This window comes from Pyrgilauda ruficollis, unplaced genomic scaffold, assembly GCF_017590135.1.
Source record: "Pyrgilauda ruficollis isolate IOZ18807 unplaced genomic scaffold, ASM1759013v1 scaffold54, whole genome shotgun sequence".
Taxonomy (NCBI): domain Eukaryota; kingdom Metazoa; phylum Chordata; class Aves; order Passeriformes; family Passeridae; genus Pyrgilauda; species Pyrgilauda ruficollis.
Genome location: NW_024527044.1, coordinates 5980977 through 6007289, shown reverse-complemented (window position 1 = coordinate 6007289; position 26313 = coordinate 5980977). Strand labels below are relative to the sequence as shown.

Sequence of the window (26313 nt, the reverse complement as noted above, 5' to 3'; positions counted from 1 at the left end):
GAAGAAGTGGAGAGATGTGATTTTGCATTGCTTCTTACAGAGGAAACACAGCCCATTTTAGTCATCCCTGCATACCCATGGTGACACCATCAAACAGGCTCCAAAGGGAACACTCTGATGAGAAGATGAATCATGTGTCCATTGCTGTCTAACACCTTCCCTGTGTATTCCAGAAGATACCTACACACTGTTGGTACGTCACTGATGGCATTCTACAGCAGGACAAGTAAATGCTTTCTCTGTGGCATGACTGAATAGATTCTTAATTTCAGGCCTTTTAAAATAGATTTTCCTCTGAAACCTTTCCATCAATTTTTTTTTTCATGTCTGTCTGTAATGACAGGTTGCAGAGAGTCAGAACACAGGTCTGTGCACTGAAAAGGTTTCTGTGCCTTTATAACCTTAGTCCTTGACGCAATTTTGGCTTAGACCAAATAGCATTACCTTCCAGAAAAGCCTTGGTATGTTTGACAGGTTAATAATGCCAAGGGCCTTTTAGCATCCTGGAAAACATGGTTCAAAAAGCAGAGTTCAGTTCTTCTGACCACAGCCAAAGCAATGGCCTTAAGACCCAAAAAGTTATCACAGACAAATTGTACCATGCATATTATTACATCTCCCCCAAACAATTGTTTTCGTCAACCTTACCTGGAAAGAGATATAGAATAGAAAGTGACTTGACATATAATGCTTTTAAAAAAAATTCTTGGTGATGTCAAGGTAGTCTTATTTACCTTATCTGGTCATCCAGCCTGTCTCAGGCATCTGCTGTAAGAAGAAAAGGTGAAATACAGACCTGAAGTACCTCCACCACCTATAAAAGCAGCATAAGGAGAATGGTTTTGAAGTAGAGCCCTGGTGAGAAAAATGCCACTCTTGCAGTCTGGATCATGCTCTGGCAAGGACAGGTTTTCCTCACCATTTGCAGGTTCAAGAGACCTGTAGCTACAGTGAGGTTGATTTTGATGACAGCAGGCCTGGCTGGGGTGGAGCTGGAAGGTGACGGGTCTGCAGAGAAAAAAGGTTGTGGATCAAAAGCCAGGAAGTGAATAGTGGAGATGCAGTCAGTTAAGCACTGAGACATTTTCTGCAGTGGGTCAAAAGAAGTTTAAAAAGTATTTAAGATAAGTAGTCACAAAACACAGCAGAGAATTGAAGTGACTGGTCCCATTAGATTAACCAGTTTTCCCACATTCAAATCCTGAAGGCACAGAGGTCATCTGCTACACCACACATTCACAGGAGATCCGTACTCTTGATCTCTGATTACATTAGGAATTATGGATTTGGCCAGAGAAGACAGTGGCTGATGAATTTTCTGGAGCACAGGGAAGAGGAGTCACCACATAACCAGGTAACCAAAGTCACCTTTACACAGCCATAGAATGCAGAGCTATAATCAACTGCAGGGGGAAAAAAACTGTGGCAGACAGAAACCATGCCAAAGGTGTCCATAGGAAAACTACAAGTGAGAAGGAAGGAGTGAAAAAATGACACATGCTTACACCTGTGTTAGCTCAGCCTGGCTGTGCCCTGAGTTGTCTCATCGGGTGCAGTTTAACAGAGATGTTTCCTCGGAACAGAGCTGAGTGTGACAGTCTGATTTCAGGCTGTTCCTCCTCTCTGACTTAAGAGGAAGGGAAAAGTACTTACCTGACCAGTTTATGAGCAGCTGTGAGAATCTGTCACTTTTCACATGGTGCTAGAACCTCTAAACTGTTCAATGCATCATAATCCCAATATCTGTTTAGCCTGTTCATCTATATTTTGGTCAAATTACTAGAAAATCTTATTTCCTCCTTAATCTGCCTTTTCCAGCTACTGCAGTAACTAAAGAATGAACTTGATTAAATACATCTTTAGGAAGTAATTCAGACTTGAGAGAGCCTATTCAGAAATTTGGTTTACTCTTGTATGCATAAATAAAGCAAACTAGTAATTTTCTGAAACATTTTATTCAGAGCTTTGGCTTTTCTTATTTCCATCTCCACAAAATCATGCTTTCTCTTATTTCTTTAGAAAGAAAGATTTTTTTTTTCTCTTCTATCTCTTCTTTTATCAATAAACAAAGTGCCTGGACTTTGTTCATTCAAGGGTCTTACCTTAATTACTGAAAATCATTCTAAGTTATAAGAGCTAAAAAGGGGTTTAAAATCCCTGTAATATATGATAGGGATATATATACACACACATAGGGGTATACATGTATCTCTGACAGGAACACAGTCCAGCTAAGCCAACAGATTCTTCAGTGTTTACACATTTGACTGCAGATAGTTTCTCGCTTTGTATTTTGATGTAAACTGCTGAGTACCAAAACTACACAATCAACCCAAGCTGCATCAACTGTGGAAGTGACTTAATTTTTATAACAATGTGGGTTTTTATAAGTGAACATAAAACCACAGGACTGTGCATGGCATGGAATATTCCATGGAAAATACTGAAATCTGGTAACAGTTCTGGTGACACAAGTGGCCTTGTTGCTCCTCAGGAGGAAGACACAGATCCCTTAATTAAACTGGGCCATACCAAACACTGTGTGTCTGAACTGGTTATTTATTTTGTGTGCATCAGCCTCACACACACGGGGTTCTGAAGCCTGGCTGTGCCCCATCAGGAGGCAGTGGAGGGTCCCAGATGATGGACAGTGCTGCCAGATGTGCAACAAGGTCATTCTGCTCCTGCATTCTTCCCTCTCACAGTTGAAATTGTACTGCACACACAAAACTGCTGTCTTGTTCCCAAACTTGCCTTTATTGAAAATATAGGAGTGCCCTCTGGTGGAAAACTGAGCAGCTGAAACTCCAGTGTCACTAAAAATAAGCATTTTTCCTCAAATGAAAATACAAATTTCTTGCTGGTAAACCAAAACACTGAATATTTCAAGGCCAGATTCGTCATTTTGTGCTTTTTCATTCTGCAAGGAAGTCTTCAGAGCCCTGAGGCTCCAAGTTCCAACCAGGGGCTGTGGTTCAGTGAAAATATCAGAGGAAGGGTTTGGGTTGGAAGGGGCCTGAAAGATCACCTTATTCCAACCCCCTGCCATGGCAGGGACACCTTCCACTGTCCCAGGCTCCTCCAAGCCCTGTCAAACCTGGCCTTGGACACTCCCAGGGATGGGGCAGACACAGCTGCTCTGGACACCCTGTGTCAGCTTTGAGTTTTCCTCTAAGGATGAGTTTAATCCCATTGCTCTGCAATCTGGAGCTCCATCCAGATGTGAGCCAGGGCTTGGCTGCCTCTGTCCCTGATACCCAGGGCTCAAGCACTCACACTTGACTCCTGCTACTGGGAAGGAGCAGGTGGAAAGTTTGCAGAGGGTCAGCAAAGTAAAGAAATTAAGTACTGTTGAGATTTATGTATAAGTAGCTCAATGATTTAAAAAAGAAAACATCAACATTTAAATGTAGAAAGGAAAAAATATTTCAAAAAGCCATGGAATTGGATTAGGTGCTAATTGGGAATCCCCAGGTTTTTGGGTGTGCTATCAGAGCCATCTGTGTCTACAGAACTGGTGGAAGTTGGTATCACAGCAGAGCTGCAAGAAAGAGAGAAAGAGAGGGAGAGAAAGAGAAAAAAAAGAAAAAAAAAGAAAGAAAGAAAAGTAGTAGTAATTTGCTAAAAAACTCAGGCTCTCAGATGATGACGTTATTTCAAGGTAAATATACATTAACTTGATTATTTGATAACCTGAACAGCGCTTTTGATTTGTTGCTTGGCACTAAAAGTATCCTTGGAGCTGATGAAAAAAAGTCCTGCTTTTGCAATATGGAATATTAAAGAAAAATTACTTTGGCAAATGGCAAGTTTCCTGGTAAACACTCTCTGGCTCTGTGGGAGTGGTACTTCACTGACCCAAAGTGTTTGCTTTCCACAGAGCAAAGGACAAGCAAGAAGAAGCTGTGTGAGACTGAAATCTGCAGGTCTGTCATATGACAATGTCACAGTGTAAAAACGTTTTAATATTTATATTCTAAAGCCACACAGACATGGAGAAAATCCAGGCAGTGAAATTTAAGCCCCCTTTTATACACAGGGAAATTCAATAAACCTCCATGTAAATGGTTTTCACTACAATAGAACAGTGGATGACAGAGGGGGAGTCAAGGCTGATGAAATTCTCCACCAATTCCTAAAGAAGTAATTGAATAAATCTTTGAACCATGATCAAGGCTCAAGGCAAGGTTGGATGAGGCTCTAAGCAGCCTGTTCTAGTGGGTCTCATCCCTGCCTATTGCAGCTACATGGTCTTTAATGTCCCTTGCAATTCTGTGATTCTGTGATTTTAACATCCAACTTCATGAAGACAATCATCACACAAAAGTCATTTAGAGAATTGGGATGATGGATATGGAACTTCTGCCCAAAAAGGGAACCAAGGGAGCATTTGATTACTGACCTCATCTGATCCAGGGAAAAACTATGAATCAAATTATTGAAAAAGCAATGCATAAATCCATGGAAGCTGTGCTGATGGCAAAACACATCTAATATTTCAAACTTCCATCAAGCAAGCCTGTGAGATGAAAAGGCCTCATGGCAACAAAGTCCTTAAAAGGGAACTTTTACATTTCTCTTTACACAGACAAAGCAGAAATGTGAAACTGTTACTCTGCTGCTCTGGTATGCAAACTTCTGGCAAACTTCTTGTGTTCAGCTGAAAGAATCAAGGCTAAAATAGAATAATTACATCAAGTGGCTGGGTATGGTAAAGTAAATACAATAAATATGGCATGGAAAATGGCAGAGAGGTTTGGGTTGCAGTGACTCACACTTACTGTGTCAGTAATGCCATATACGGACAAGATTGCCACAGGAACACTCAGAAATATCGTGGTTTGGATAGATTAGGAGCAAAACTAAGTTCAGAGGGGGATGTGGAATTAGGAAAGGAGATAATGGGATGAGAGGGAAGGGAGGAGATTGGCTCTAAGGAAAAGGGAGAATGAAAAATAGACTCAAGGAACATTAGGAAGTGAATCATCTGGCAACAAGGACAGGGACATGTACAGACATCAATGATGCCAACCTGTGGGCAGCTGAGGGCCACCACTGTGAAATCCAATGTCCTTTTCATGAGGTCAGTGTCTGGGTGAGTGGAATACAACTGGGTCACAGTATTTATAGAAATGTAATTTGAAAGTGGATCTAGATCTTAATTTATATTGCAGAGATATAATTAATAGCTTCATGGTTGCACATAAATGCCTGCATAGCAGTGAATTAGTATTCACAGAATCACAGAATTGTTTGGAAAGGACCTGAAAGATCATCTTATTCCACACCCTGCAATGGGCAGAGACACCTGCCCCTATCCCAGGTTGCTCCAGCCCTGTCCCACCAGGCCTTGGACACTTCTAGGGATGGAGCAGCCACAGCTTCTCTGGGCTACATGTGCCAGGGCCTCACCAAGCTCTGAGCAAAGAATTTTTTCCCAACATCTAGTCTAACCCTGCCCTCAGTCAGTTTGAAGTCATCACCCCTTATCCTGTCACTCCATGCCATTGCCAAAAGTCCCTCTCCAGCTCTCTTGGCTCTCCTTTAGGTGCTGAAAGGTCTAAGGTATCCCCAGAGCATTCTGTTCTCCAGAGTGAACAATCCCAATTCTCTCAGCTTTTCATATTCCTCAAAGCATTTAGTTCAGTTGTGAGTCTACAGCTTCCTGACATTACCCAGGGTATCCTGCCAGGGCTCCAGATAAAATCTGGAAAGGCAGAAGTCTTCCATATGCACTTGCAACACCCTTAGCACTGCAAAGGTGTCTTGGTTTATATGAGGTCTGCATTGCTTTGTGTCTTTCACTATTAGCTAGAGAGGAAGGGGTGTATTCTCACTTCCTTTAAATAGCAATAAAAATTAATAAATCACCTATGTCAAAAGTCAGTTTGAATTCTTAGAAAAGTCATTATGGTTTGTTTGCTCTGTTTCCTGCTGGCCAGATGTAGTTCAAATAAGGGATTTTTTCTAGAGGACCAGCTGGGCTTTGGTTTGGTTACGCCAGACTCTCACCGAGAAAGAAATATCTGAAAAAAAATAGTGTTATCCTAATGGTTTCCACACAGAATTCTTCTCTGTTCACTTTCTGTGTATCCTTCCACACTGTTGTTATAATTCACTTACAACAGGCATTGTTTTATTTGGTTTATGGGAAAAATATGATTGAAGGGATGAAACTCATCTCTCTCATTGACCTGTATCTGATATTTTCTGTTATTCTTATCTAACATTTTCAATATATTAGATATGTTGCTCCCCAAAGGTGACTTCAGAGGTGTGTTTTATCTATTTACAAGAAAAACTCAAGCTAAAATGTAAGTGCTTTCACAATTGTGTTGTCCCAGGAGATGGAATGAGTTTAACCCCAAATTTCTTTTCTGGAGTCAGATTCTTGTGTTCCACAGCAGAGATTTAGAAAATGTTTCTATTGACTTACTGAAGCTGAATTAACAATCCCTGTATGCTTAAAAAAGGAGAATTATGCATTTTTACAGTGCTCAGCTTTGCCCCATTTCAGCAAAGATTGAAAAGAGCATGAACACAGGCACATATTGAACTTTGATATGAGAAGTGTATGATTGTTCTGATTGAATTATTTGCTAATCCATTTTGGGCTTCGTGAGAATGACTTCACACACATGCACAAAATCCCTCCTGCAACTTTGTATGTTAGACCTTAAAAGCTTTCTGGCATAATAGTACTATGAAAGAATGATATTCATCACTCAAGAAAACTATGCAATCTCCTTGTTGCAAACTTTCTAGAAATATATAGAAAACCATCTCTAAGGAACAGCCTATTTTTTACAGATCACTTTCTGGGAGCTCAAGCGAAGGACTAGGACTCTAAAAGTTTCTGGATAACAATTTTTTTTTTCATTATCGCATTATACTGTGCTTATGTACAGTTACTCTGATAGCAACGATTTGATTGATTGACTCTGTTGCTTCTGTCAATAATAATAATAATAATAATAATAATAATAATAATCCTGAGTGGAAGGTGAGTTGGGTTGTGTGGAAGAAATTAGTACTGCTCTTTTTTGCCAAAGTCAGGTCTGCAAGGAGTTATGACAGCCAAGAAAAAGATCTTTGCAATGTTCTGAACCACACAGAACCGCATGGATTTTAATCTAAAGCGCTACTTTTACTGTCATTGGCTTCAGTGGAAATAAAGAATTGAAGAAAGTGTATTTTTGTCTTCATTCATTGAGATAAATCAGATTCTCACAGTTCAGGTTTACACAAGGCCTGGAGGAGAATTTTCACAGTCAAATCATTCAAGCTGATCTTTTTCTTAAGAACTTTCCATAGATTTATCTTTTAAAATATACATATGTTTGCACAACTCCATGGAATTATTCTTAATTTATTTTTTAATTAAATTACCCCACCCCTTCAGGTAACCCACATGAGGAAGTGGGAATTGCTATGCTAAATTGTTCTTTGTACCATGGTTCCGGATGTGAGTTTTATTAATCTTTTCTTTCTTCCCAGTTATTTCAGCCACAGACCATGAAATGTAGCATTATCTGACAGTCATCCTTTAAAGAACAAATTGTTTTCACTATTCAAACAGGTGGGGCACGCTTTAAAGAAATACCTGTAGTAGCATAATTTCATTTTAACAGTACAAATAACGCTCAGGTGACTGTAGTGAATGAATGAAAATTGTTGAGTGGGGTGGATGGGGTAAAAGAATGGAAGTATCTCCCATGACATTGGGAATCTGGAGCTGCTGGACTGCCTCCTCTCACAGTGAGCAGAAATGCAGTCAATAACTATGGTAGCTGTCTCATGAGGCTTTCTGGTGGTGATAACCCTCGTCTCATCAAAATTGTCACAAGCACTTCAGATAAAAAAGTAACTGTGCCCTTATCTCAGAACATGGAAGGATATGGGAGACCTTATCAGAGGCAACTTCCCGTGAGCGCTGCCCGCTGTACAAAGGAAGAACAAAGGCAGCTGTGTTTTCCAGCACAGGGGTTATAATACAATATTGGAATTCTGGCAACAGCAGGCAGCTGCAGGAATTTTGCAGAAATCTGGGAACAGTGAGGCAATATTGACTTGCAGCATGGGCAGCAACCTGCACCCAGGGTGGTGGAAAGGGTGCTCAGTGTGCAACGCACCACAGCAAAGGCAAGGATGAGGAAGGGAACCAAGAAAGGAATAAGGAGATGTGCACATGCTTTATGCCTTCTGACAGCAAACAGATTGCATGGAAGGAAGAAAGAAAGGTTGTGTTTGAGCAATGAGGATCTGTCGAAGCTGCCTTTGGGATATTTTACCTTATAAGAGAGTGCAAACAAAGATTCTGCAAGAAGGAAGGATGAGCAGAGTGATGCCAGGATGAATAGGGCTTGGAGCAACCTGGACTAGTGGTGTCCCTGCTCATGGCAGAGGATTGGAACTCGGAGATCTTTAGGGTCTTTTCAACCCTGACCATTTTATGCTGCACTAGAGCAGAGCACAGGCCACACATCTCCCTGGACTGAAGATGTGAAATATCTGCAGCTGTTCTGCAGTAACTTAATCTTGAGCAATATCTGGGGTGAGTTATGTGCACAATAATCACAGAATCACAGAATGGTTTGGGTTGAAAGGGACCTTAAAGATCACCCTATGTTTGGGCAGAGACACCTTCCACTGGACCAGATTACTCAGAGACCCATCCAACCTTGTTTTGAGCATTTCCAGGGATGGGACAGCCAGAGCTTCTCTGGGCAACCTCTTCCAGAGTCTCAGCACAGTCCAGAATTTCTTCCTAATATCTATTCTGCCCCCTTTCAGTTTAAAATCATCCCCCTTTGTCCTATCACTACATGTGCTGGTAAAAAGTGATGCCCAGTGTCACAGCCTCAGTGAGCTAATGGAATATTAGTTTTATTCAGCAAATGGAAGTTCAGGAACAACTTGGAAGAACACATCAATGTGTTGCCTACAGTACAGGTCGTTCTGTGTACAGCTAAGATGCTCACTCATGTCTCTGCATCAAAATATTTATCCTATACTTTTGCCAGAAACAGGAAAGACAACTGTAAAACAACCAGCTCAGAACTTAAGCTTTTATTTTGTGAACACATTAGCACTGCAGCTTGCTGATCAGACTAGACACTGAAGTTCTGCAAAAAGACAGGTCTTCTGTTTTCTCTTTTTCCTTACCTTGAGATAAGGGAAAAAAAAATCCAGAAAAATGCAGCTGGATTGGCTCATTTTCAGTCACCTGTTCCTTAAGAAAAGTTCTTCTCTTCTCTTTTTCCTTACCCTTGAGACAAGGGAAAAAAAAAAAACAAAAAAAAAAACAGAAAAATGCAGCATGATTGGCTCATTTTCAGTCACCTGTTCCTTAAGAAAAGTTCTTCTTTGCACAATGGGCAGCCCCAAAGCTGATGTCATTTATCAGCGATAAATATTGACAAGGAAGAAAAAGGGGAAATGTGTATATATATACAACTCTGGACTGGGGAGAGCCTTTCACTCTCCTGCCACTTCCTCAGGTACAGAAGGATTCTGGTGGATGAAGGTAATGTATGCAGAACTGAATTTCAGCCTTAGGCATTTTATCCATAGAGTCTCTTGTTCATTGTGGTACAAATTTTAGTGGAGTTAATAGCTGAGTTGTACCAATAATTGATAATGTGATAATTGAAAGAAAATTTATGCTTATAATATCTTAGAGAAAGACTGTAAAATAAAACATATCTTCTCTGAAGCCACACTTTTCATGAGTAAGAATGAAAAATTGCTTCAGTGGAGTCTAATTCCTGTATTTCTTTAGATGAAAATGTAACACTTGGACCCACTTGCTTCTTCCTTGAAATGTGAACATAAAAGAATCCATTTTGCATGGGGTTGTCAGTCATGGGAAATGCTTTTCTAATGTATTTTGAATTGTTTTGGTGTTAAATTTATTTCATATGAGTATTGGAATACACCAGTACAGCTGAACTCAGAATTTTGTCATCTCTAAATGTTAACTATCTGTCCAAACTTTCAGGTATATATGCTGCTGAAATGTCTAATATATATTGTAGTATCTAATAAGCTGATTACCTTTCCTTAATGAACAGTGAATTTATTACTCTAATGAAATTTAAAGAGGTAAAGTCAGAGAAAGTAGACGAAAAATATATCAAAATAACTGAAAAGACAAATATTCTCACTCTGCCAAACTTTCATACTTGCTATGCCCTGAAAGCTGTATCAAAAGGCAGGAGAAAGGTTATCCTGAGGAATGAAACACCAGGATTAAACATAAAGACCATATTTTTCAAATAGAAATTTGTTTACAGTTTTGAAGCTATCAATGTTTATTTTATTTCTTTTTACACTCAATCAAATTTTCATAAAACCTCAGGTTTTCAAGTAGAGCTGTCTAAAAGTGTGTTGCTGGCATTTGTTTTTCAGAAGCATAGAAGTGATTTAGTGGACTGAGCACTACTGGAAGGGAAGGATAATTGTATCTGTGAACCATCATTGTTTGACTTTGAAAGTAAAGCCCAACACATTTAGTCCAAGAGACAGATTTGATAGTAAAGTTTGGCAGTTGAAGATGTGCAGTAGTATTTAATCAACTTCAACTCTGGATCTAGAAATATTTTATGTTTCCTGTTGCAGTATTTAATCTGGGAAGTCCCAAAAATATTTTGTTTCTGTGTGTACAGTAGGGCATGTCAGCTCCTCAGTGTCTAAAAATATCCCTGCAGTTTAAGAATTTATTCTTCATTGATATCACTGAGATCCATTCCTCTACTTCATGCAAATGAGTTCCTCATGAAATCACAGGAAAACAAGATAAAGACTGAATATCTGAATGACACGATAGGACAAGGGGTAGTGATTCTAAACTAAAGGGGGGGGGATAACTTTTTTGGTTTTTTTTTTTTAACAATTACGGTTTCCCTATCAAGCAGAATTTCCTAGATTTCTATTGACCAATCCTGCTCATACCATGGATTTTTCTGAGAGGCCAGTTCTAAGGCATTTTGTATTTGTTGGGCTTTGTTATCTCTATTTCCCTCTTGCCTGTCTGGTTTAAGGCAGCCTGCTGAGCTCAAAGTCTTCCTTGGGACTTTGCCACACCTTTTTAATAACCAAAAAGACGTTTCCCCCCATATATCCTCATCAATACAAAGATACATAACTTTTGCTTCTTTTGATGTGCAGAAAAATCATCCTGCTTGTAAGGTTGGGTTTCAGAGTGTCTGTACAGCTGCATGAGGTGCCTCAGGAGTCAGAGTGCAGTAGCCAACACTATTTGTTAAAAACATCGTATTTGAAGGTTTTCTTTATGTCTAAGAGTTAGATGAAATTTGAGGTGATCACCACCATTTGCTTGAGCCTTTATGATGCTGATTTAATGAGGAAACAGGGAAGGGGGAAAGAAATGGAGACTGTGGTCAGTGCTCCACTCCAAAACACCAAATCACACAATGGATGGGGCTTGAGAAGCACTCTGATGTGACAGTACTGAACACATTTATGGGCTTTTTTATAGAAGGGAGGCAGACATGAAGAAAATGCTGCAAATTCAAGATATCTTGAATAAAGGAGTCAAAAGGGGGCTGATCCATCTATTCCAAATACCACACAATTTTATGCTACTTACAGCCCCTGCTTCCAAGCAAGGTGGAGTCTTCTCTCTGTAGGAGGCAGTGGTGCCTATGCAGAGTTTCAGCACATCCATATTCAGGATCAACTAAAATAAACTTCTTTGTGCAGGCTTTACTTTGCAACAGTTTTTTATCTTGCTCACATATCACATTATGCCATAAAATGTATGCAAAAGAGACTAATGGATTTTGGGGTTTTTGTTTTGGTTTTTTTTTTTTTTCTCTCCTGTAGAAATGTATCTACTAACTGCAATTATTCTCCTGGCTGCTTTGTTACACCAATCTGATGGACAGGTAGGAACATTCATCTCTGCAAAACACCCATATCTGACTCCTTTGTATAGAAATCTGTCCTGATATAGTCTGATCTTGTGGTCTCTGGAGAATTATAATTATGGGGTGCAAGTATTGTTAATATGTTAACATATTAAAGATGAACTCTCATTTCATACAGATTTTTGTAATATTATTATTATTGTTATTATTACTACTATTATTAGCAGTAGTAGCAGTAATGTACTGGTTGAGCAACCTGGTCTAGTGGAAGGTGTCCCTGTATAAGACAGGGGCTTCAGAGCTACTGGCTCTTTGAGCTTCCAACCCAAATCATTCTGTGATCCTGCCTATGAAAATACTCTTCCCTTCATGGGGCTAATTTTAAAAATACATTTTTCATAAATAAATGAATAATTTAAGATTCAGAAATCTGATTCGTAAATCTCCTAGAATGAATTAGGTCTGAAACATATCTGCTAAGCATGATAAATAGCATGAGAGCTACTTATCAAGATCTTCTTATTAATGAATGAAAAGAAACAAGTACTTTAGGAAAGTACTTAATTTTCTTCAATAAATCTGAGGTTAACCATGTGGTAAGTTGATACTTTCCTTTACCTGAGTATAGCTGCAGCCTAAAACTACTGGCTGAGATGTAATTTCTACCACCATAAATGTCTTAAGTTAAACAAGATTTATGAGACCAGTTATTGGTGTAGATTCAGTTGGCCAAAAAAAAGTGACAAGAAGCTCATAATTTATCTTGTTTATTATATTTCTGTTAAATGGGACCTTCACTGTTATTTTTTCCAGGGTTTTCCGTATAAAAGCGTGAAAGGTTTCTCCTTTCCTCATTTTAAATCTCAAAATGAAAAACAGATCCTTGAGCTACACAATGAAATACGGAGATCTGTAATTCCCACAGCCAGGAACATGCTGAAGATGGTGAGCTATGAATAACAGCTAGCCTGCTTTTCTCTTAAAAGAAATGATGGGACAAACCCAGCATCAAAGGAAGGTGTGGGATGAAGGGATTAAGAGCAGCCTGATGAGAAGAACTTGGAGATGTTCATGGATGAGAAACTCAACATGAGCCAGCAAGATGCTCCAAGGGCACCCCTGCTCTGGAGCCAAGCTGGGAGAGCTGGGGGTGTTCAGCCTGGGGAAGAAAAGGATCCAAAGGAACCTTAGAGCACCTTCCAGTACCTAAAGGGGATCTATAAGAATGAGGAAAAACACTTTATCAGGGCCTCTTGCAATAGCACAAGGGCTAATTGTTTTCAGTTAAAAGCAGGTAGATTAAAATTAGATATAGAAAGAAGATTTTTTATGATGAGGGTGGGGAGGCCCTGGCACGGGTTGCCCAGAGAAGCTGTGGCTGCCCCTGGATCCCTGGATGTATCAAGACCAGGCTGAATGGGGCTCTGAGAAACCTGGTCTGATTGAAGATGTCCCTGCTCATTGCACAGGGTTTAGACTAGATGACCCTTCAAGGTCCATTCCAACCCAAACTATCTCTGATTCTCTGAATCTAAGAAGAGAAACAAACCCTGGATGAAGGAAAGCGCAGGCAAAGCAAAGGGGGAGCTGCAGCTTCTGAATCTCACACTGTCAGGACAAAAGAGACCTAGATCTGCAAAACTTCTCCCATCCCTGTCACCCTTGATATCCTTGTTATCCCTGTACCACAAGCAGATGAGCTGGTCAGTGCTTTGTGGTTAATCCTGCATGGCAAGGCCTGAAACATTCCCCAGGTTCAAAGCCCAGCTGATGTTAATCTCTACAACTCAGCGGCACCTGGGCTGAAAATCAGATTTATACCGCTTAGTCCAGTGCACCCTGCAGTGTTCATTCAAACACAAAGATGAAGGAAAGGAGTAGTATGTTATAAAAACCCTTCTAATTAGCACCATCTGAAGATCAAGACTGAGTGATAGAACTGTTTGGGATAACCTTCACTGAAACTTTTAAGAGTGGAAGAAATGTGGTTTCTGTGCCCCAGGAGAGTAAATCAGCACAACTCCTTTCTGTTGAAAGCCATGGGAGCATTCAGCACTCAACATCCAAGCCATTCCTTATTTTTTTTATTTTTTTTCTCATGGGCTGCACTAACCTGTCAGTGACCTGGATACTTCTTCCTTTGTGTCTTTCAGGTGTGGAGTGACAAAACTGCCAAAAATGCTCAGAAATGGGCAAATCAGTGTGGGATGAAAGTCAGTCCAAGAGACAGGAGAGTTATTAATGGTACTGACAAGCCTGGAGCCTGAGCTGATGGGTTAATGACAGATTGCAGATGACCCCTGTGAAAGTGAAATAGAAATAAGCATGACTTTAATCTATTGTAGAATAGCTTTTTAGGATTATTAGATGGAAGGTGTCCCTGTACGTGGCAGGAGGGTGGGAACAAAATGATCTTTAGGTCCCTTCCAACCCAAACCATTCTGTGATTCTGTGATTATTAAACAAAACCATAATTTTTGCCAGATAAACACTCTGAAAGACAACTTTTTGCAAGTCCTTAAAATCACAGGGGAAAGTGAATGGCATCATAGGCATTTTTTTAGCATATAGCTACAGCCCCTCTGTCCCACCTCCTGCTCTATCCTTTGCTTCTCTCCTAATAAAATAGATTTACTTCTACTCCAGGTGTCACCTGTGGTGAGAATGTGTTACTGTCAACCTACCCAAGGACATGGGCTGATGCAATTCAAGTGTGGTACAGTCAGTCCTCCAATTTCAAGTATGGATATGGAGCAATCTCGAAAAATGTCAATGTTGAGAGCTACACTCAGGTATGGAGACTTGAAACAAACTGCAGGGATACATCAAAACCACAGGAGTACACTTGAGCCAGCTGGGAGTTATTTATAATCAGGAAAAAATTATCAATGTAATCAAACTACTATCTATAATTCATAGTCTGATCCAAAGATGAATGATAAGCTAAAATTCTTCTCTGTCTAATTAGGAGGCAATGGAACCAGTATTTTGGAAGAGCTGTCCAAAAAGAAAACATTAGTCTGTAGAAAAACCTTTAATTTAGAAATGAATATTTTCTATGCAGGAATTGAAATACGTGATTAAGAAGCGCCAAAGCAAAAAAAAAAAAAAAAAAAAAAAAAAAAAAAAAAAAAAAAAAAAAACAAACAACAAAAAAAAAAAAACACCCTATGATGAAAATATTTGAATTTCAACTTCAGTGCTTCAGTGTCCTGCCAGAAACTGTGTTCAAAAACATTTAGAAATTGGAGGAAACTCATTTTTTTATGTATTCTTTATGACAGCTAAACCTAAATTTAAAAGCTGACTTTTAAATTTAAAAAGAATTTTAAATTTTAAAGAAAAAAATGAAAGGAAAAGAAAATATTTTCTTGTTCTGTTACGTTAGGAAATTTTGGGTTATTTTACAAGAATTCACTCTGAAATAATGTTCTTGTTTTTTAATCTACAGCTAATCTGGTACAACAGTTACAAGGTGGGATGTGCAGTTTCCTACTGTCCCACAGGCCCATACAAGTACTTTTACGTTTGCCAATACTGCCCTGCGTACGTACTGCCTTCTTACTCCGTCACGGTGATTATGGATATGTTTCCAAAACATCCTTGGCTACAGGATGAAATAATTGCAACCTACTTTAACCATATATACTTTTGAAAATACCAATATAAATCGTGGGTTTAGCTGCAAGCTGAATATCAATATCTGTCTTATTTCACATTGAAAGAGATATTAGGGACATTTTAGCAGATGAACAAGGGTTTATCTCTGTCAGAATCAGGTATTAGGCACAAACCATGCTGTAATTTTGATCACAAAGGAGAAAATCAGATGTAAAGTGGAAGCCAACAGAAAATGAATATTCACACAGGTAAAAACTGCATTTCAGAAGGGTTTTGCTGGGGTTTGGAGCAATCTGGTCTGGTGGGAGGTGCCCATGGCAGGGTGTTGGAGCTAAATGATATCTGAGGTCCCCTCCAACCCAAAGCAGTCTATGATTCTGTGATTTTTTACCTCAATCAGTTGAAATCTATTAGAGAAGCAGAGCTAGGAAGCACATACATTTTTATCAGATAATGCTATACATATACAATCAATCAATTAATTTTGTTCCTCTAATTCTTTCAAATTTCAGAGGAAATAACCCAATGCAAATAGCTATGCCTTACAGAAGTGGACCAAAATGTGCTGACTGTCCTGGCCACTGTGACAAAGGACTTTGCAGTAAGTTACTCCATTCTCCTTGATAAAACACATTCTATAATATTCAAGACATTTTAATAGCAGAGCAAAAGTACAAAGTTGATATAGACATGTTTATATGGACAAAGTTTATATGGACAACTGGAATTTCTGGAAAATGCAGAATCATCAAACCAGAGCTCAGTTTCCACATGGTATTTCATGAGTTTGCTTCTCTCTCTTTTATTTCAGCCAACCCTTGCAAGTATCAAGACCTCCTTGGAAACTGCAAAAATCTGAAAATGTTGTTTGGCTGTAGCCACTCACTGGTGAAGAAGAAGTGTCCTGCAAGCTGCAAATGCACCACCCAAATCATCTAAAGTCCTGCTGGGTGTCATTACAGCTGCAGAGAGATTTTAAGGAAGGAGTAGGATCCACTGTAAAGTGTATTCACTCTCAGTGCATCTGCTCAGATTCACCTGTAGGTAATTTTATCAGAAATCTGACCATTACTTCAGTCTTAAATTAGACTAGTAGCTCAAAATAACCTCTGATGTTATTTTAGGTTTTGTGGAAATCATGTTTTAAGCTACTAATGTGTTACTTTCTTTGTGTTGTTCTTTGTGTTGTGTTACTTTCTAATGTGTTGTCTTTCTCTGAAGTGGATCTGCCACTGATTTATTTCTTTTTAATAGGAAACCCACTTTTAAAACACTTCAGGTTTTTTGGCGTAATTCGTTACATACCACTAAATTTTCTTCTGTTAACTTTTTTTTCATTGTTAATGGAATGTCTTCCTGCCAAATAAACACAAGATCTACCACCAGTTCACAAACAGAGCTTTTAATTAAAGTTATTTATAAGTAATGGGGTGGGGTTTTTTTAATTTGGAAAATTCCTTATGGGTATTTTGAGGTTCTTTTATACTTCATGTGAGTGTGGATGAGAAAAGAAGTACAAAGCAAAAAGGAAGGTAATTTTTTGTACAAAATAAGAGGCACACACTGTATCTATGACTTTTCCTCTGACCTAATCACAAAAATTCTGCTACATCTGCCTGCAGGTGATAAATTATAAATTTATTCCTGTGGCTCTTTCCCACTAACCTTGCACCACACTGGGTGTCCCACCAGACCTCCAGCTGCTCCTGAAAGGGTTCTGGTTTTCCATAGCTCTTTTATCACATAAACCAGTCTTGAGGAGGGCAGAACTCACCACTTTCCCTTCTTATTTCAGGCCAGTAAAAATAATTTTCTCCACAAGACTGCAATTCTAGATAAAGACACAAGAGGGTGAGCCATACCCAGACATGAACCTGCACTGCTTTTTCATTTTTATACCTGTATAAAGGATATTCCCTTTTATTAGATGTTAAACTTCTGGTCCTAGTCTCTCTTGCACAAAGTTTCTTAGCTAATATTGGCTCAATAAATAATTAAAACATATAGAAACAGTTTGGCAGTGGTTTCCTCCCCTCTATTCTTCCATCCTGTTTCTGCTGGTCAAATTACCATCATATTAAACAACTGAGAGTGTCGAATTAGGGAAATCAGTGGTTTCCAGGACATAAATTAATAATAATAGCCTTGATTTTGTACCTTCCTGAAGCTGAGTTTCACCTTCATGACTACTGCCACTGTGCAAGGCTCCAAAGAATCTGGAGAGAGACTTAACAATGGCACGGAGAAGTAGGACAAGGATTAATGGCTTCAAACTGAGAGGGGGCAGGGTTAGGTTGGATAATTGGAAGAAATTCTCTGTTTTGAGGGTGGTGAGGCCCTGGTACAGGTTGTTCAGAGAAACTGTGGTTGCCTCATCCTTGGCAGTGTCCACGGCCAGGTTGGAAGGGGCTTGGAGCACCCTGAGATAGTGGAAAGTGTCCATGCCCATGGGAGGGAGTGGAACAAGATGATCTTTCAGCTCCCTTCCGACCTAAACCTTGATTCTATGATTTTTAGGGAGTGTAATTTGAATTAAAGCTGGTGAAAATTTCCTAAAAATGCTGTGTTTTCTTCAGAAAATGCTAACCTGTAAAACTCCAATTCTCTTATGGAGGGATGCATAATTTTGGCAAAACTCTCAGGTGTTTTCTGGGTTATTTTCCAAGTTTTTCCCCTTTCCTCCCCCTTTATCTGGGCCAGTGAATATTTAACATGGAATTAGTTTATTATCAGAGATTTCTGATACAGCTCCCTTCCCAAAGAGCCAAGTTTCACACTCTGGATATCCAGCTATGCTGTTTGAGCATGGCTACAGCAGGAGCTGGAAGGGATCTCCTACAGCTTGAGGTGCCACCCTGGAACACCAGGCACACTTCTGGGTTACTGCAGGGTATCCAGGCACAGCCTTTGTGCTTTTGTAGGAGATTTCAGAAGGTTCTGCTTCCCCACTGATGTGGAACAGAACAAATAGGAGGCGAGATGAAATGCTGGAAATGCTGCCTGGATGTTCTTGTTTCTCAGAGCTGACATCAAGGAGTACTTGGGATACTTCACTTTGTTGTTCACATCCCTGTGAAAGCTGAGATGCTGCTGAATATGGGTTCATCACACTCAGATGGGGTAAAAGCAATATGACATTTGCTGAGATCCAGCATGTCAAATGACTTTTCTCTCTGTTACTTGCCTGTATTGTCACAGAGTTATTTTTCGTACTGATGTCTTGAGAGTGCCTTCATTTTTGACACTAGGATGTGCTTTTTGGTTTGTGCTGTATTGTGCTACCTTTTAGGTGTTAGTCCAGGCAAGAAGAAAATAACACCAGGAATTTCTTACATTTTCTATTCTGGTTCACATGAAGCACATGTGCTGAGAGATGATAAGAGCAACTACTACAGAACAAGTCTAAGCTTTATCTGTGGAGAGGGGTGTAAGAGCTCTTCAGCTGTTAACTCACATGAAGGGCCTTAAACACAGTTTTGAACAAAGGTCATGAAGTAACTTAACAGTCTGACAGTTTCTGAAGAAAGAATGCTTTTGATATTTAAAATGCACCAATGGCAGCAGCTTCATGACCAGATTTGGCCTCTGGGCTAAACCAAAGGGAAGGTCATCACTTCCAGTATCCCAATGTCTTGCTGAGTGCCATGGGCCAGTATCTCCCCTGTTTTTCTCCATCCATTGATATTTTAGAACAAATCTTCCACAAAACTAGCCTCACTCTTGCTCTTGACAAATCTCACCAACAGGTTAACATGAATTACAGAATCATTAAGGTTAGAAAAGACCTTCACAATTAAACCACGACCCCATGTGCCACTTCCACATGCCTTTTAAACACCTCCTGGGTTGGTGACTTCACCGCTTCCCAGGACAGCCCATTCCAATGTTTGACAGCCATGAAGAAATTTTCCCTAATACCCTATCTAAATCTTCCCTAGCACAACTTGAGGCTACTCCCTCAAAACCTCATACTAAATAGGAAGCAAGGGTTGGAAAGCTTCACATGGCATTAGAAATTTGTATTATCAGAATATCCAATTTATTCCCATAAAATAAATTCATGGTAAGATGTTTGAGCAAGCCCAAGCAGAAAAGGTCCATCAGAGCAGGGACAGGAGAGGATGTTCCCCACCCCTGGGCTGCTCCCGTCACTCTAGGCCAAGCTGCCAAAAATGGGATTCCTCTAATGTAAAGGCCATGGTTAAACTGTGAAAAACAGGAGATGGACTCTCTGATTAAGAACTTTCTTGACAGCTCCTGTCTCCAGTCTAGGCTGTGAGCAAGACTTTCAACCCCCAAGCAAGACATTTGACCTGCGAGCTTCAGCCTCACCGACTGCAAGGCAGAGATAAACCCACACAGTCAGGGCAAGGAAGATTAATTAGTGAAAGCTGAGAAAGAGCCCACAAAGCACCAGGTCCTGTAAATTATAATATCACATTTGATAGCCACACCTCCAGCATAATTATATCTCAGTTTAACCATAAGGCAAAGGGGACAGGGGGCAGTGGGAGATAGAAGCGAGGACGTGTCACTCCCTCCTGACCCACCGGTGACGTCTGAGGTTCATGGGCTGGTCACTGGGCTCAGCCCTCTGCCCTGGGCTCTGTGAAAGGCCAGCCTCAGACTGCGCCCCAGGACTGACAGATACTCCAGCGCCAGCATCAATAACAACGCTGGAAGAAAGGCAAATTTTAGGAAAAGTTGAGGTAGCAAACTGGCACATGGAAAATGGCCATGTTAAATATTCATTCGGTCACTGATGGAGAGCCCAAGGCTCAACACATTAATTACTCTTTTAAATTACTCTTTTAAATCATTATCATCAGATTCTTGAGGTTTTCTACACAGAAATGACCATTTGAAATCAAATTATATTTTTCATTTGATGTTTTGCATCATTAACACTCCTCTGCTTTCTTCTCTTTTCCCACTGCTCCATGAAATGCTGAAAGTAAAAGAGAAAAGCCCTGGATGCCACACTAAAATAAAATTATGTCTTTTATTTATTTTGTTGAATGAGCCAGAGGATTTTTTTATTTCAAGCACTGACTTTAAACCACCAGGGTTTATTTAGGACACTCAAAACCATCCATCTATCTTCTTTAAAAAGTCTTTTCCCAATGTAAACAAATTCTAGAAAACTACACTAAAGATAACAAAGGAAGTGTTATCTTATATTAAATGTGTTATTTTTATTTAGTGACATACAGCATTCTTTGTGCAGGCACATATGATAAGTTTCCCACAAAGTGATTGCTGAAGGGTCATAAGAGGCTTATTTTGGCAAAAATGGAACTGTAGCCCTTGTGATTTTTGACAGGACTGACACACTGAGGAGTCAGGGACATTTTCTGAGCACTACTGCTTCTGAAGCACAGAAATTACAGAATTTCTGTATATGAAAAGCAAGAATGTATTCACCTCTTATGTAAATGTGGCTGTGCAGCTCCAGTCAGATGATGGAGGTGATTTTCCACGCTCACCCAACAGCATACCAGAAAATGTCTCTGAAAAGAGACTCTTTAAGCTGATGATTTTTTTTCTAGGAGTGACCCCTGTGCAGGTGCCACTATTTCTTATGCCAAGAGATATTCCTCAACATACATTCATTCATTCATTCATTCGTTCATTCTCAACATTTCTCAACATTTTATTCTTTATTTTCTGCACAAAACCAATACATATACACATATATGTATATGTATATGTGTATGTATATGTATATGTATATAGATATATAATTCATATACAAATTATAGATATTTTTATATATGATATATTAGAAAATAATATCTATAATTATTATATATTATATTACATAATTATATATATAATTCATATACAAAACCAAGATATATATATATACACACATATATGTGTGTGTATATGTATATGTATATATATATATATATATATATATATATATATATAATTCATTAAGAAATTTAGTGAAGAAAGTCAATTTCTAAGCATTAAAACTGGAAAGGTCAGCAGCAGCCTTCCATCTGAATGAAGAAAGACATACAAATTTTACAGAGAGCAAAATATTTCTTGAAGGTATTATGTGGCAACCTACCTACAATTGCAGGAAAAGTCCTCAATGACCTAAAAATTCCATGCTCCTGAAGAGACAAATGCTGGCTGATTGAAGGGGTAAAAAATGTCAGTCACAATAAATTAGGTGTTGGAAGACAGTGATCATGCTGCTTCCACAGATAGCAGCGGCTCAGTGTTCTTGAGGAAATCAGCTTATAAATAGGAAAGGAGAAAAATGGCAAAGGAAAAGAAATGTGTAAAGAATGTGGAGGAGAAAGATGAAATGAAAATGAGTGGAAAATTGTGGAAAAAAGATTTTCACAAAGATGTGGAAATTTGCTGGGCAGGTAAAAATAGCCAGAAATATCAACAATGATCCAAGCCTAGTATTTAATAATGAGCACTGAGGAGGTCTTAGACTCCTTGAAGCTTCTCCCACCACCTGCCCATGGCCCAGGAGCCCAAATCATTTTGGGTCAATCTGTCTCTGCTCTTGCTTTTTGACCTGCCTCCTAGATGAGCCTTTGACCATCTTCTCTTTGATCAATAAACATAAGGATGGGTGCATCGGAAACAGAAAACGAATTCAGACCATTTTGACATAGTATTAACCATAACATGTCATAAACCAAGCTTAAATCTTTGGATCTTAGTTTATTCCAGTAGCCTTGCACTAAGAGTCATTGCAGACCTAGACAGACCAGTTGTGCAAACCAGTAAAAAGATTTTTATCCAGCTTTATATGAGTTATTTAACACTCTCTGCATGTTTTAGAGGGAAATGAGAGGTATCTAAGGAGAATGTAGCACCTAATGAGCTACAGCACAAAAATTTGTACCTCTCACAGTTTGGTATGAACATTTCAGAGGCTGGATTTTTCCACCATATACACGTTTATGTATATGTGTATGTATATGTATATGTATATAGATATATAATTCATATACAAATTATAGATATTTTTATATATGATATATTAGAAAATAATATCTATAATTATTATATATTATATTACATAATTATATATATAATTCATATACAAAACCAAGATATATATATATACACACATATATGTGTGTGTATATGTATATGTATATATATATATATATATATATATAATTCATTAAGAAATTTAGTGAAGAAAGTCAATTTCTAAGCATTAAAACTGGAAAGGTCAGCAGCAGCCTTCCATCTGAATGAAGAAAGACATACAAATTTTACAGAGAGCAAAATATTTCTTGAAGGTATTATGTGGCAACCTACCTACAATTGCAGGAAAAGTCCTCAATGACCTAAAAATTCCATGCTCCTGAAGAGACAAATGCTGGCTGATTGAAGGGGTAAAAAATGTCAGTCACAATAAATTAGGTGTTGGAAGACAGTGATCATGCTGCTTCCACAGATAGCAGCGGCTCAGTGTTCTTGAGGAAATCAGCTTATAAATAGGAAAGGAGAAAAATGGCAAAGGAAAAGAAATGTGTAAAGAATGTGGAGGGGAAAGATGAAATGAAAATGAGTGGAAAATTGTGGAAAAAAGATTTCCACAAAGATGTGGAAATTTGCTGGGCAGGTAAAAATAGCCAGAAATATCAACAATGATCCAAGCCTAGTATTTAATAATGAGCACTGAGGAGGTCTTAGACTCCTTGAAGCTTCTCCCACCACCTGCCCATGGCCCAGGAGCCCAAATCATTTTGGGTCAATCTGTCTCTGCTCTTGCTTTTTGACCTGCCTCCTAGATGAGCCTTTGACCATCTTTTCTTTGATCAATAAACATAAGGATGGGTGCATCGGAAACAGAAAACGAATTCAGACCATTTTGACATAGTATTAACCATAACATGTCATAAACCAAGCTTAAATCTTTGGATCTTAGTTTATTCCAGTAGCCTTGCACTAAGAGTCATTGCAGACCTAGACAGACCAGTTGTGCAAACCAGTAAAAAGATTTTTATCCAGCTTTATATGAGTTATTTAACACTCTCTGCATGTTTTAGAGGGAAATGAGAGGTATCTAAGGAGAATGTAGCACCTAATGAGCTACAGCACAAAAATTTGTACCTCTCACAGTTTGGTATGAACATTTCAGAGGCTGGATTTTTCCACTGAGGTAATTTTTCCTTCAATACTCATATTTATTTGCTCCCAATTCATTGTAGTACCTCCTGTGTTGGCTTGTCCCGGAAGGGGTGTTGTATTTTAGATAGTAAGTTGAGTTGTAGTTGTTCATTGAATTTGTCCTTGGCCTGTTGTGAGGAAATAATAAATTCATCTTGTCAGTTCAATAGCAGAGGACTACTTCGGGATATTCAGCGATTTATCACCTACTTCCTGACAATTAAAAAACAGTCATGTAAATTAATTATGAAGGTGACAAATCATGTCTTCCATCAGGTCAGCATTCAAGTTGCAAACAAAGAAGCCCCCACTTGCCTAACCTCCTTAGCCAGCTGGAATAGATGTTAGCTGTACACAGGAAAAACAAACAATATGGGAGTTTCTTATAAGAATTTATGTACTAATTGTTCTACCCACATTTGCAACTTGTGCCAAGGTCAAAATGATTAGAATTTGTGGGTCAGTGTGAACACATGGACAAAAGGCACAGTTTATGTTGGGGTTTAACTTGTGCTGTGGCTCAGAGATTACAGCACTCACTGAGTCATAGAAATTTTATATTTACTGACTCTATCTGGTTTGATCCTTACGTGGACAAGACCAACTACTTCATGGTACCACTAAACCACACCCTGAGGCTGCACCACTGAGAACATCACAGCTCAGCCTCCAGTGGCTGAGGGTTGTACAAATGATGGAAGAGCCACACTTAGCAGGAGGTTTTCTGGGATTGCTGAGATTCACCTGTGCTTGTGTCCGCTCATTTAAATAAGGAATGTATCATGAAAGGTCACTGAGGAACAAAAGACTTATGGAATCATAGAATCACAGAATGGTGTGGATTGGGAGGGACCTAAAATAACATCTATTTCCAACCCCTTCCCATGGACAGGGACACCTTCCAATATCCCAGGGTGCTCCAAACCCCATCCAGCCTGGCCTTGGACACTTCCAGGGATGTGGCAGCCACAGCTTCTCTGGGCAGCCTGTGTCAGGGCCTCAGCACCCTCACAGGGAAGAATTTCTTCCTAATATCCAAGAGTCAACACAATTCTCTTCACCTTCTTTTACAAGTGTCCTTTCCTAGTGCTCTTCTGGCGTGATGCGAGGAGTGAACCCAAATCCAGGTGTAATCACAGCTATGGAGTGGATTTTGAAACCTAGAGGTTTCCACCTTCAGACAGTCCTCTGTAAGGAAAGTCAACTGCAATGATTCCCTGCCATGTCTGAAGTCATCTCCTGGTGCTTTTCAGAAGCTTAAGACCTGCTTGCCTTTAGAATCAGACCCTGTAAGGGATTTCACATGGGCAGGAACAACCACATCAAGTGCTCTGTTAGAAGTAAGCACAGGGGATTGATGGGGAGCAAGAGAAACACATTAACACAAGAAAAGTAAATAAAAATACATGATTCATCACTCACACCATCTGAGACTGAAACACAGACATCTAATTTTTATTATTTCTTATTGCTTTCATAAAATAATTAGAGCTCCTAGGTGTTATGAAAAGCATCCATCTTAGCTGAGGTTCCTTTTTATCACAAGAGCAGTTCAGGCAGGCCCACCGGCCCTTGCAGAAGGGAGCAGAACCCTGTTATCTCTAGTAAACAGCTTTCTTGCAACTTTGGGATACACCTCCGCCAAAAGTTTCTGTTTCAGCATTTAACCCCTGCTTTGCAACACTCATGAAACAAAAGCAGACATGAAAGAGTGAAGTTTTTAAGTGAAACATGCTCCCCTTCAACAAGTCATGCTTTAGCTGAACATAGCCTAACTGGATGTAATTATTTGGACTATTCTATTTAGAGGAAAGAAAAAAAGCTCATTCCTTCTAGTGTTACCTTCTATTGATGTTCTTTGTGTACTGGAAAGATTAAAAATACTGCCTAGTAATCAAGTAAGGTCTTAGAGAACAAAGTCAAAGATTTCAAATGGAAAAATAAAACACATTTATTTCAGAAAGAGAAACTGCAATATCAACCCACATTTACAAGAAATCAGCTAAGAGGTTGGTGGAGGTGATTTGGTTCCAGTGAAGACAAAGGGGCAATGGGCAGAAACTGGTGCACAGAAAGTTCCACCTGAGCAGAAGGCAGAACTCCTTCCCTGTGCAGTGACCAAGACCTGGAATGGATTGTCCAGAGAGGCTGTGAAGTGTCCCTCACTGGGGATATTCCAGAACTGCCTGGACACAATCCTGTGCCCTGTGCTCTGGCATGACCCTGTTTGAGCAGGGAGGTGGGACCAGATGATCCACTGTGGTCCCTTCCAACCTGACCCATTCCGTGATCTTATTGTTGCTATCCAAGGAGTCAGAAAATCCACTGAATGTTACTTCTCTCTTTAAGGTGAAGGAAGCTATTTAAGGACTGCATGGACAAACTGCATTTTCTTGGATGAGCTTTCAACTTGCAGAGAGATAGGGTCTGCTGACTTGAAGAATTTAGGTTAATGTTTAATGAAAAAAATGTTTCTTCCACAACACTGCAGAAATGGGATAAATGTCAACGTTCTCAAAAAAAACTTACCTCAAAGTTCAGGAGATGTAAGAAATATTTCTGTCCCAGTGTGGAGGAAAGATGCACCTTATTCCACCCTCCTGGTCTCCACAGCTGTGTCTACAAGAAGAGCGCACACCAAAGA

At 39.3% G+C, this 26313-nt stretch overlaps 1 protein-coding gene across 1 annotated transcript; it reads left to right on the top strand.

The window, feature by feature from the left end:
- Positions 1-7453: 7453 nt before the first annotated feature.
- LOC121360769 (cysteine-rich venom protein-like) lies at positions 7454-16451 on the top strand. The gene is made up of 7 exons (XM_041480844.1): positions 7454-7465; positions 12705-12836; positions 14045-14135; positions 14538-14683; positions 15343-15437; positions 16025-16113; positions 16324-16451. Exons 1-7 carry the CDS (start codon positions 7454-7456, stop codon positions 16449-16451), a joined length of 693 nt encoding a protein of 230 aa, XP_041336778.1.
- The last annotated feature ends 9862 nt before the right edge of the window (positions 16452-26313 follow it).